General features: G+C 44.0%; 1 protein-coding gene across 1 annotated transcript in view; it reads right to left on the bottom strand.

Moving 5' to 3' along the window:
* Positions 1-9236, bottom strand: part of CDC73 (cell division cycle 73) — a 103111-nt gene extending 93875 nt beyond the window's left edge. Inside the window, exons 1-2 of the mRNA XM_083156792.1 lie at positions 9036-9236; positions 467-572 (exon numbers count right to left, since the gene is read on the bottom strand). Coding sequence (XP_083012918.1) covers positions 467-572; positions 9036-9166 — 237 coding nt within the window. The 5' untranslated portion in view covers positions 9167-9236. The remainder of the gene's footprint in view (positions 1-466; positions 573-9035) is intronic.
* Positions 9237-13556: the final 4320 nt, after the last annotated feature.

Raw genomic sequence — 13556 nt, 5'->3', positions numbered from 1 at the left:
CCCTTAATGCCCATACACTCTGGGGGAGTTTGAGCTGAAAGTAGATAACTTTTGGTGTTTTGAGCTACTTTCAGCTCAAAATCACCCAGCGTGTATGGACCAGACGATGAGCAGCAAACGCTGATGCACGATCCCACATCATCACCAGCCACTGCCATCCATTGGCGGTTTTACCAGCAGAGTGGACCACTTTCCAAAGTCTTGTACTCTGCAAAGTCGTTCCCCCCCGTGAAAATCACTGGGACGGGCACAATTTCTCTGGCGAATTTCCACCCAGCAATTTTCACTTCATTGCTCCTCATATACACTGGGTTAAAATGTATAGGAGGCTTTAATGGTAGGGGATATGTTGAAGTTTGACTAAACCCAAATCCATGAGCACCCAAACTCGCCCGAGTGCCCGAATCCCTGAGTGCCCAAACAAAACGTTGCCACCACTAATTATCATTTACAATAAAAGACTTACCGCAGCACGTCTGACATACACTGGATGAGAAAGATGCACATTGTTGAGCAAAAACAGGATTGAGTCAAGAGTGTAGTATTCTCTTGGCTGCCCCTCCTTTCCAGTTCTACAACAAAAATATGAAGAGAAAATTAGAGGACAGGCTACACAAATAGCTTAAGGTTGTCTAAAAACCAAGATAAAACGGAAAGTATGGGTCAAATCAACACAGACATTTTCATGACCATCACCGATTTCAATGATATTTGCTGTGCTTGTTAGGTCTGAGGAGAAACTAATTTACACCAAATTCCAACATCATATGTTGGATATTTTTGGAGTTAGAGCAATTTAAAAAAAAGGTACTTGTTTCCTAGCACGGCCACACCGATTTACATCGGGGTGGTCGTGTCTGAAAAATCGGGTCGATCGCATCGCATGCGATTTGGTCGCATGCGATGCGATCGACGCGACCGACCTTCGACCCGATTTTTTGATTGAATGAAATGTAAATCGGGTCCCTGGGACCCGATTTTACATGGGATTCAATGTAAAATATTCCCAACCCCCCCAAATTTAACGGCGTAAACCCCACCCCACGATAGACGCCAACCCGAAGCGTGGCGAGCGCAGCGAGCCCGCGAGGGGTGGCGGTGCGCGTCCTCCGACCTTTTCATTCCCCTACTATCCAAGTCGGCGTGGAGTTGAGAATAGAATAGTGTGGCGAGCGCAGCGAGCCACCGAGCCCGAAGCGTGGCGAGCGCAGCGAGCCCCGCGAGGGGACGCGTATACCTGTGAAGTTATACGCGTGCGCTCGCCACGCTTCGGGCTCGGTGGCTCGCTGCGCTCGCCACACTATTCTATTCTCAACTCCACGCCGACGTGGATAGTAGGGGAATGAAAAGGTCGGAGGACGCGCACCGCCGACCTTCGCGGGCTCGCTACGCTTCGGGTTGGCGTCTATCGTGGGGTGACGACGGGGACATCTATAATGTGAAATGGGTCATATTGGCCCATTTCACATTTTTAACATTTTCTCACGATTTCAATGTTAAAAAATATTTTAACATTGAAGCCTATGGAAAAATCGGGGGCATTGCGTCGGGACCAATGTTAATGGTCCCGACCGACGCGATGCCCCCGATATTTTACCTTTCCCGACACGATTTCAATGTTAAAATATTTTTTAACATTGAAGCCTATGGAAAAATCGGGGGCATCGCGTCGGTCGCGTCGGGACCAATGTTAATGGTCCCGACCGACGCGATGCCCCCGATATTGTCTCCTAGCCGGCAAAATGGACCTGATTTCAAAGGAAATCGGGTCCATCGTGTGGATCGTGTACCTTAACTTAAAGGTACACGATCCATAAGATTGTGGCCGTGCTAGGAAACAAGTACCAAAAAAAATAACAAAAATAAAAAGCAAATTTACTGCCGCGGGGGTCTTTTCCTCTGCCTGTAACTGGAGTTCCTCTGCCTGTAACTGGAGTTCTAATTAAGATAGATGAAATTAGTATAATTTTGAAGCTTATGTCCAGATCTTTTCACTTAAACTTTAATTTAGTAACGTAGTACTAAAAAAAAAAGATAAATAACTTGACCACAATAAAAAAAAAAAAAGAGGGGATATATTCCCATATTTCATTTAAACATGTACCAAACTTTCAATTTGGGACTCCCATGGGATAATGAAATAACAATAATTTACTGACAAGCAGGCAGCTAAATTATACAAAATTCTCACTTGCAAACAGTGTATTATAAAGTTTTGAAATACACCAATATAACCCTATATATAAAAGACCATGCTTTTCATGAGTTTAGTTTTGAAGTTGCCGACAGTTTTTCTTTCTGTAATGGTGTACTGTTAGTATATCACAACTTAATTAACTATAAGAATGTCGGGTTTCCCTGGGTATTTGCAGGATGGGGATAGTCCTTGTGGATGGTGAAAGCTGACCTTTACTAATTTGTACTTTTCATCTAAGTAAAGAATACATGTAGCATCATATCAAATCCTTTAATGGGTACTTGTTTCCTAGCAGGGCGCCCACTAAGCAAATAGTGTGCTATTCTGCGTAGGAAAATCGCATCGCATTATCTATAGTTCTGTGCGATGCGATGTCCATGTTAACTGCACAGGAGTGCTTATACAATGAAATATTGCATAGGATCGCATGGCACCATGGCGATGCGATATTTGATTGTAGAAGCCATTAGATGTGATGGGTGCTTACAATGAGATGTGATGGGTGCTTACAATTGTAATGTAAGCACCTACGCCATTGTTTAGCGTCAACCCCAGTATCCACGCCCCCCCCCCCCCCCCCCCGAAGCGCGGCGCCACACTATCTAAAACCAACTCCACGCAGACGTGGATAGTGGGGGTATGAAAAGGTCGAAGGACACGTTCCGGCACCGCTCGCCACACTTCCGGGTGGCGCGGATACTGGGGTTGACGCTAAACAATGGCGTAGGTACAGGTGCTAACAATTGTAAGCACCCATCACATACTATGCACACATGACATCGCATCACATCTTATCTCATTGTAAGCATCCCATCACATCTCATTGTAAGCACTCATCACATCTCATAGCATGGGTGCTTGTACAATCAAATATCGCATGGTAAAAACGTACCATGCGATGAGACGCGATTTCACTAAGTTTGCGTACGTAAGAAATCTGGGCGCCCTGCTAGGAAACAAGTACCCTTTAATGTCTTTAAAGTCTACTTTGTCCTCCAGTAAATAAACCCGTTCCACTTTCTGAACCACCCCAATGCACAACTAGCACCAGGTTCTTGAAATCAGCCCTGGTTCTAAAAGTATAGTGGGGGGAATGAGCCTGTATTCCCAGAAACTGCACTGAGCCCTACTAGCTTGACAGAGTCCTGAGGCCAAAGCATTCATTCCCCATTACTAGTAATCCATGGTCGAGGATCCTTGGGGAGGTGTGTACCCACCCAAATGAAGGGTTAACCCATGCCTGGGCTGAAGCCCAGTGCTAGGCCCAAAACCCCTAGGCTGTGGGTGCGGGGTTGATAGCTTGTGTTAGGGTATAAGGTAATATTGACCTTAACAGTGGGACTTACAGATCCAAGCAAGCCTGCCGTGCATGGCTTGCTTGGATCTGTTACTTGTAGAACCACAAAATGAGGCATTAATGGCCTACTGCACCCTATAGTCCCCCTGTAAAGGAAATATTACAATAAACACAACACAATGTTTTAAAATCTTATTTCTCTGACCCTCAGGTGAAGACCTGGTGGGTGGCAGCATTTAAGCTTTTTTGCATTGGCCACCGCCTACCCATACTTTAGAGCAGGCATGTCCAACGTTGGCCCTCCAGATGTTGTGAAACTACACATCCCAGCATGCTTTGCCAGTTTTGCTATTAGAGAATGCTAAAACTATTGCAAAGCATGCTGGGATGTGTAGTTTCACAACATCTGGAGGGCCAACGTTGGACATGCCTGCTTTAGAGTCTTCAGGAGCACTTGCCAGCTTCTCCTCTGTAATTGAATTACCTGCCCTTTGGCTCGCACTGGTTAATAAATCCAGCCCAAGCGGACAGGACATGGTGAGCCATGATTTTTACTTTACAGCCATCTTGAATTAAAAAAAGTGGTGCTGTGTGAGCCAATGGTGGCTCGCAGGGCCATCTTTTAAATAGGCAGGGCAGCCAACCATGAACATTCCTATCCATGTGGCACTGACTCGATACACACCAACGCCCTCCGTGTCTGCATGTAACCGGTGCCACTGCCATTCCACAAAACCACAGCCAGTGTATTGGCAAAGTGGTCGGCCTAAATAACAGACTAATCGTGATTTTAAAACAAAAAATCCTATTTGGCGATCACAATAATTGTTTGATTGGGACCATCACTATGGGGAGACCATACACCACCACCGATTTGTTGTGACAATGATCTCCAGAATGGCAACAATTTATCGCAGATGTATACTAACTACCATATACCTCCACAGCCCAACTGTTAACCTTCCACAGCCCAACTCGTATCACTTACTTTAAACCTCACACAGCCCAACTGTAAACCTTTTAAGCAAGAAAATTTGGGTCCCAGTATCTGTATACATACACCATGAGAAAATGTTTTTTTTTTTTTGACCTGCACAAGACTAAACTGATATTAGCTCACTATCTAAGGAAGCCACCGATTCCCTAAGGAGGTGGGAAAACACGTAATTTGAATATTCTTTTGCGGAGTTCCAATCCTCTTCTGAGATAGACAAGGATCCTCTTTATACCTGCAAGCATTTTTTTTAAAAACCCTGCTACACCAGACTGCCGTTTACCAAGTTTCATATCAGAAGACTGGGTTCTGGGAGTCTATAACATCAGATTGCTGCTAACACAGCCACAAGGAAGAAAACCTAGGTGATTTATAACAAGCAGGTATAGGGAGGTCTCGCCCTTTTCAGTTCTTATTTAATTGTATCTGGCCAGACAAGGGAATAGAGAGTGTATACCAACAAAGTGGATATAATCATCCTTTAGCCACTCCCCAACCGGAGGGGTGTGGTATAAATCCCCGACGGTCGGGATTCTGACAGTCATTAGTCAGACGTCGGAATCCCGACTGCACAGCGGGGGGAGCGCAATGAAGCCCCTTGCGGGCTCGCTGCGCTCGCAACCTATTTTATTCTCCCTCTATGGGGGTCGTGGACCCCCACGAGGGAGCAGTCGGGATTCCGACGTCGAAGTAATGACTGTCGGAATCCCGACTGTCGGGGAGCCATCCGGCACCCAACCGGAGTGCAGGGTTCTTGGTACATTAACAATTTCCTATATAGTTCTCAAGGTGCCCATACGCGCTGTGATTATCGCGTGCGTTTTGAACTTTTAAAGTTCAAAACGCATTGCATGTGCGATAATCGCACAGTGTACCTGCGGGGATGCGATGTGATATACATTTGTAACTATTAACTTAAAAAAAAAAAAAAAAAAGGGAGGCTGAAATCGCATCGCACCCGCAAAGTACAGTACATCGCATCGCATCCACTTCAAGTGCCAAAATCGCATGGCAGCTCGAAGTACAAAACACACAGTATACACAGTAAAATCAGTGCGTGTATGGGCACCTTCCCTCTCTTAACAACTAATCCTGTTAGGGCAACAAATCAACAACCTTCTACAATTAAAAATAACCCTACTAAATTCATATAACTAACCTCATAGGATTGTTATTAGTGTTCTAGGCTGTTTTAGCGGGGCGCTGCGCCCTGCCCGATTTTTACAGGGCAAAATGCGCCCTGCCAGCAGCGCCCCGCTAAAACAGCGTGGTGCCTGCCCTGGCTGTGTGCACGGGGGAAGCGCAGCGCCACCTTAGACGGCGATTCCCAGCGCTTCCCCGGCAGCATGGTAATTTCGGTGGTGGCGGCCCCGCCTCCTTTAGTGACAGCGCCGGCCCCGCCCCTTTTCACGACGTTGCGGCCCGGGCATGCCCACAATTGTGACGTCGGCGGGCTCGGTCTGCCCCCCTTGCGTTGCGGCGCCCTGCCCGCCCTCATTTCTAGAGGGAACACTAGTTATGTAATAATATTTCTTGTTTATATATTTTTTATTAATTTTGTAGGTACTTATATATGTTAGTTGGGTGCCCACTAAGCTATTTGCTTAGTGGGCTATTCTGCGTAAGGAAATCCCATCGCATGTCCACTTTTAGTGTCACACTATACGTGAAATGCGATATTACTAATTAAAGGTTTTTTTGCCGGTCTTATTTTTCCCGCTATTATCGCATCGCATTGTTCCTCACACATTTAATGAGACTAAAATGTGCGATGCGATATTACTAAATAATTAATTCCCTCCTTTTGTAGGTACCTCCCTATTATCCATACACCCCATACTAACCCCCCCAGTATCCACACCACCCCATAGCGTTGTAAGCGCATCGTTGCCCCACTATCCATGCCAACCCGAAGTGAGGCGAGCGGCGACAGACCTTTTCATAACCCCACTATCCACGTGGAGTTGATTTATATAGGGTGGTGAGCGCAGCGAGCCACCAAGGCCGAAGCGTGGCAAGCCCCGCGAGGGGACGCGGAAAACATGTAACTTAATCCGCGTCCGCTCGCCACGCTATATTAAATCAACTCCACGCTGATGTGGATAGTGGGGATATGAAAAGGTCAGGAGGACGCGTTCCGCCACCGCTCGCCACGCTTCGGTATGGTGTGGTTTTAGGAACACATTCACAGCATCCATACAACACATCTGAGACCGTAATGTGGACACATGTTAACGTTCAACTGTAAATTTAGTGATAAATAATGAAGATAATGAATAAGGAATAAATACAAGAAGGTACTTGTGTATTAGCACGGCGCCCGATTTTACTACATACGCAAATGTAGTGACATCACATCGCATGCCGTTATGGTATGGTATGTGATGCAATTTTGACGCTTATAATGGCATTTAATGTACTATAGCATTAAATGACAGTGTCATTTATTAACCCCCCCCCCCCAGTATCGACGTGATCCCGAAACGTGGTATGCGCAGAGAGCTACGCGAGGGGTGGCGGTACGGGTCCAACCGACCTTTTCATACCACCACTATCCACATCGGCGTGGAGTTGACTATATATAGTGTGGCAAACGCAGCGAGCCACCAAGCCCCACGAGGGGACGTGTATTATGTTACATGTATTACGCGTTCGCTCACCACTCTATGAAAAGGTCGGTCGGACGCTCACCGCTACCGCTCACCACGCTTCGGGATGACGTGGATAATGGGGGGGGGGGGCAAAATAAATGACATATGTAATTTTACCATTAAATGGCATTATTCTAGGTTCCATCAGAACCGATATTTCATCGCGTGCCATACAATAATGGCATGCGATTTTTTATCGCATCCTATCTTTTTAATGGATTCACTGACAGAGCAGTGAATACATTATATAGGAAAATCGCATCGCATGCCATACAATATGGCATGCAATGCGATGCGATTTCACTACTAGCCCTCTATGCAAATGGAGTAATGGGCGCCGTGGTAGTACACAAGTACCTACAAGAATCACAAAAACATCAATAATATCAGGAACAATATAATAAAAAAAGGAAAAAAAAAAAGAGAGTCACTAAGTGGGCACTGCAGTGCCCTTTGGCAGGAGGCTTAGTGCGTACAAAATGCGTTTAAAAGGCTTGTTTTTAGCAACACTTTTCCTCCACATAAAGTCCACAAGGTAGGAGGTCAAATGCTGCCTTTAAGTGCCACAATGTTTTTTGTTCCTCCACTTGGCGGCCCCCCACATCCGTTCTATGTTCTGGGTATGTACCCTAGATTCTGGGTCCACAAAATTGTACTTAAGGCTTACGCTTGCATGTTCGTAGCCGGCCGCTTCCAATTCATCACACTTATAGGCCCTCCAGCAGTCACTAAAAACGATAGATCCTGGTGCAACATGCGCTGTAATAGCAGCCATGAGTGTTGTGGTATATCTCCTGTTGACAGCAGTGAGGAAGCAGGCCTCAGTCTCCCTGCAGATGCCACCAAACACCCACTGCTGTGGCAACATCCTACCCATGGAATACTTGCGATTGGAGAACAGGGTCTCGTCAACCTCCACCAAGTCCCGGTCCTCCGATCTGTGTCTAGGGCTGAGAAAGCAGATCATAGGTGCAAGCCTCCCTCATCAGTGCATTGTACTGCACTGTCGTGGCAATGCACATCCCCAACTCTCTTTCACAGTAGGCCACAATGGTGAGCTCCTGTGCCCACGAGTACACAAAGTGTATGAGCTTCAGAAATGGCAGGTGGAAACCAGGGTACCAGAGCCCTGCTCGGCTTGGATCCAGGTCCTACCTTTCAGAAAGTAATTGGGTCACTGATGCAAAATGAAATTCCCACAAATAACCCTTGTTGGTTGCAGGGTCATAGGACCTGGGAATGTCAACTAAGTAGACTCTTTCAGACAGAAGTCAGACCTGGGGCAATGCACATTCATAAGCCAAGTTTACATATTGAAGCAGTAGACCAAAGGAGAAGTTGCCCACAGCAACCAATCAGATTTAAAGAAGCATTTATCAAATACTGTACACTGTAGAATGGAATGCAGATGTGATTGGTTGATTATGCACTGGCCCACAATTTTCAGTTTGATACATCAACCCCTTAATGTGAATCAAACGTATATTTATCTAGGTCCATTCCTTCTGACATTCTGCCACTGATCCATGCCTCAGGAACTTTGAGCTTTCCAACACTGAACAGTATATAGACAAAAAAGCTTTCCATAAAAAATCCAAGTAACGTTCTAAACCGTTTTAAGCAAAAAAACAAAAACAGATGTCACAGAATTACACAAATAAGATTTGCACAAAGCATATGTAAAAGTTACAGGACATGCTAGTACAATGCACACTATACCAGCATTACAGGGATATACAATCACCACACAGAGAAAGCTCTCAGCAAAAAGACAAACTCCGGTGTACAGCAGGAGATCAGACACCTAGATCAGTAGTCAAGCTGGTAGGTAAATATATAGCATTAAATGCAGGACACTGACCATGCAGGTGATACCGCCTTATCCACAATACTCACCCCCAGATAACATAGTTGGTCTTGACATTCTTTGGCCAGGAAAACTCTCCGAATATAACTTCATCCCCTTTGACGTTAATTTCCTTCTTTTGGATGTTGTACTGACGCAGAACGCTCAGTACATCCGCCATCTTCTCCTCCTCCTCCTGACTGACTGCTCGTTGCTTTCCCTGGCCGAGGAGGGAAGGACCCCAGCGCTTAGCTGACTGTGGAAAACGCCTGATTCGTCCTTAGTAAGGAGGACCCCGCCACAGGATGAGCTGTCCTACGTAGTGCCAGACTCGACAGGCAGCAGCTGGCCAGCTGCTTGCCACTAGTGCCAGTAGGACAGACACAGGGTACGGCAGAAGGTGCCGCTCTCAGCGCAGGACACATATTACATGAGCAGAGAATATCCATGATGATGCAATGTTGTAACCTAACCATTGTAATCGAATTGTGCCCGTCCTGGTAGCAGCAGGCAGTATAACAATCAGGACTCTAAACATTGGGGCAGATGTATTAAGCCTTAACAAGAGATAAATGCAAGGGTGATAAAGAGAGATAAACGTTCATCCAATCAGCTCCTTATACCCCTTTCAGACAGAAAAATCCCCAAAACCCAGGTATTTCCGGATACAAAAACCCGGGTACAACTAGGCAGCAAGGGGCTGACCCCTTTTCACACAGGAGCAAAAACCCGGGTATTTCCCGTGTCGACCCCTTTCACACAGAACTTAAGCCGTATTTTTCCTGCAAAACTCTGTGTGTCATAAGAATAGGACAGTTTTAAAGGCACACAGAGATGAGGTCATCAAAAGTGGGTGGTGACTGCTCACTGCATTGCATTAACCATGGCATGACACAAGGATATGTTGTAAACAAGTTTTGTTGTTTTAATATACTGGAAGGTACATGTTACCTCACATGGCTGTCAGTATATTTGCAATGTTTGAGTACACTGTGGCATCTTTGACTGTCCCAGTCATCTGTTTGCCGATATCCTCCTCCCCTCTCACTGCCAGCAGCTCTCACCTCTTGCTTCTACCAGTGGGCCATGCTATCCTTTTTTCAGCTCCCTAATGACCTCAGAGGCCAGCTCCATTGCCATGCCCTCCCAGCCAATCAGAGAAGCCTATCCTCACAACCAATCAGCCAGCACCCCACCAGGAGAGCCAATCAGTGCCTAACAATGTGTAATAATCCCAAAAACCCGGGTCGTTTCCTTTCAGACAGCCGGCGCCCTGGGTTTTTGGAATACAGACTCGGGAAAAACCCAGGTAAATACCTGGGTCGAAGTCCCGGAACTTTAGACCCGTGTTGACCCTTTCAGACAGAAGAAAAACCTGGGTCGGCACGGCAAGAGCAGGGAAATTCCCGGGTCTTTTTTTCTGTCTGAAAGGGTATTACTGACTTTTTTCAAACACAGCCTATAACATGGCAATTAGCAGGTGATTGGCTGGACGTTTATCTCTCTTTATCAACCTTTGCATTTATCTCTTGTTAATGCTTAATACATCTGCCCCATTGCTTGTTATGATGCTTAGTTATCAGTTACTTTACTTTTTTATTTTTTTTTATAATTATCAAATGTATTAACCATGTGAGTGCCATCATTGCTATGAGAGATTGTCAAAAATATCCCTTCAAAATGCCAGTATAAATAAATACAAATACAGCTAATTGGAGTTTAGTTAAATATTACACCCAAAAAAGAACAGTTACTGTGAGTGACGCTGGCATTTTTAGCAGATATTTTGAGGATCTCTTACAGCAACGTTGGAACTCAAAGGGTTAGGTTTTGTGTATACAAATAATAATAAATTATAAATGGAAAAGAAAGGAATAAAGGAGAGTACAAAAGTAAGATAAACAAAGTTAAGATACATAGACATATATAACAATAATTATATATTCACATTTATATTTTCCAAATATCAAGAGTCAGGGATATTGCTAGCATCAGGAGACATTAAAACAGTTAAATCTGGAGGGGTACAATTTGTCCTGAATTTTCTCTGTACGTGGTCCATTTCATATGAATAGTAGAGGCTGATGAGTACTGGTCATTTCAAAAATAAAATGCTTATGAATTTTATTTTGAATTATGAGAATATTGGGAATTGTAGCTGACTTCCATAGTTGCGCTATAGAAGCCTTAGTGGCTATTAAGGTATGACCTATAAGGTATTTATCACTCCCAGACAGTTTACCAGGGAATAATGAAATAAAACAGAGAGGGTTGGTCCGCACACTACTCTTTTTATACCTGTCAATATAGGTTTAACATCAGCGTATTGTTAAGGATAAACTGGTAGGTGGGGGTGCAATCTAGGACAATCGATGATACGTACAAAAGAAGAAGAAGAAGAAGAGGGAGCGGTTGTATGATTTAGAAGCACAACTTTTTTGTATAAATTGTACTTTTATTTGAATAAACTGATAAAAATGTCCCTTATTGTTTTTCTTTTATTCAGTTGAAACTCAGGGGCATAGGACGTTTTTTATGCCCCTGAGTCCTATGCCCCTGAGTTTCAACTGGATAAAAGAAAAACAATAAGGGACATTTTTATCAGTTTATTCAAATAAAAGTACAAGTTATACAAAAAAGGTGTGCATCTAAATCATACAACCGCTCCATTTTCTTCTTTTGTGAATAATGAAATAAACTAGGAGAGGGTCCATTTGTATTTTAAAGACCAGCACAAATGAAATAAGAAGAGAGACCTCGTTCCATAATGATTTAAGTGCTCGGCATGAATAGAAAATATGAACCATATCACCAACCATTCCATAATTCCTCCAAAAATAAGGGGAAACATCAGGCCATATTTTGTGTTGCCTTGCCACTCCGGTTTGAAATAAGCTCTATGAAATAGCTTTTAAAACATGAGGAAGACGGGAGGGATTGGCACAGACTGATGGGAATAATTAATTTAAATAGTACATTTAATTACCAACATAATTACTGCAATATCTAAATGGTTAGCAGTGTCTGGTTGGTGGTGCTCCCAAAGGATGTTCAGCAATGAAACTGAAAAAAAGGGGGTTGTCATGAAGATGACTACAAGAAAACATACGTGAGGTTTTTTGGGGCACACTTGACAAATAGTAATGATGAAGGTGTAAATTGAGTGATTAGGTAAAAATTAACTTTTATTATATATGCGCTAAAAGAGGAGAAAGGGTGAACACGTCACTTGTGTTAGCTCACAAGTGATTCGACTGGTCACCTTGCGTTGAGAGTCCTGAATATATCTTTTAAGCTGGCGCAATGATGGAGTAAAACTCGGAACTACCTGTCAACAAAAATTTAATAATAGTAGTAGTGAATAAGTTAGCACAAATGCTAGAGGTTATTTGGCACAGGTAGTTCAATTGAGACGCTTGACACAAGTATTAAACAATATATGTCCAGTAAGTATACGTATATGTAGCCTCCGTCCAAGAGACACAGTATGAAACAATGAGCTGCAATATCGGGTGGGGAAGCGCGGAGTTAGTACAGATTGTGAGTTTGGGTCAGACACTGAGTATTTCTGCTATTCTGTGATATTACAACACCGGATATTCCCAGTGAGTCCTGCCCACAGATACTAAGCCGGCCAATCACTGCTTAGCTGCTGAGATCGGAACGGAATCAGGCGATCCAGTGATGTATGGTAGTAAATTTATCAGAGTGAGAGAACACACGTGTTGATACCCAAGGAAAAATAAGTGCCTCTGCTTTCAGAAGTGCCAACAGTATCTCACCCTGTTACCTGCCTGCATTGCAGGGAGATCAAGATATGACACGACTGATGAGAGAGCATTTAGCAGGTATATAGGTAAAAATTGGGTTGTTGCCTGTAGCGTGTCTCACCTTCTGCTGTCCACCATCTACTGGATGTATCCAATGGTGGATGAGAGAGGTGAGCAACGCCAACACCTTCCCTAAGATATCAGTTGAAAGATAGAATGAGGTGAGAACAAAAGGAAGGTCTGCTCATTTAACCCCTAATTGCTTAGGTACAACAAAATACTGATTATATAATTGAAAAAGTAAATGGTTATAATAAATGTGTCCTCGCTGCTGGTGCAACTGGTTAGCCACCGGTATCAGTATAATATTACTGGGACCTCTGTGGCAGCCTGAGGATATTTCTCATAAATTGACTGGTCCGTATGGTTTTTGTTGGTGGGGTTTGGGTAAATTGACATCTGTCATTCCCCAGCCAAATGGCCAGGCAAAATAACAACCGGTTGCCGTGGAATTCAATCTTTGCAGATAAAGCACTGTGATAACACTGTTAATAATTGTAGCTGCACAGCCAATTGTGCGACAATCAATAAACTATGACCACAATGTTACCCCTCTAGATGTTATAAACAGCGGACTTCAAATGTTTCTTTAGATAAACTGAAACAGTTGCCTCCAAAACACTTTTAGCTTTGCTGGTAACAATAGTATCACAAAGTTGCAAAAAAATGGAAAGGCAGGCATATATGAGACTTCTGTTGATTTTTTATCTTTTTTTGTCATGACCAAATGCCGCTAGCATA

The sequence above is a fragment of the Crinia signifera genome, chromosome 8, assembly GCF_055691185.1.
Source record: "Crinia signifera chromosome 8, ASM5569118v1, whole genome shotgun sequence".
NCBI lineage: Eukaryota > Metazoa > Chordata > Amphibia > Anura > Myobatrachidae > Crinia > Crinia signifera.
The sequence above is the reverse complement of the archived record's forward strand: the minus strand, read 5'-3'. Positions and strand labels throughout refer to the sequence as shown.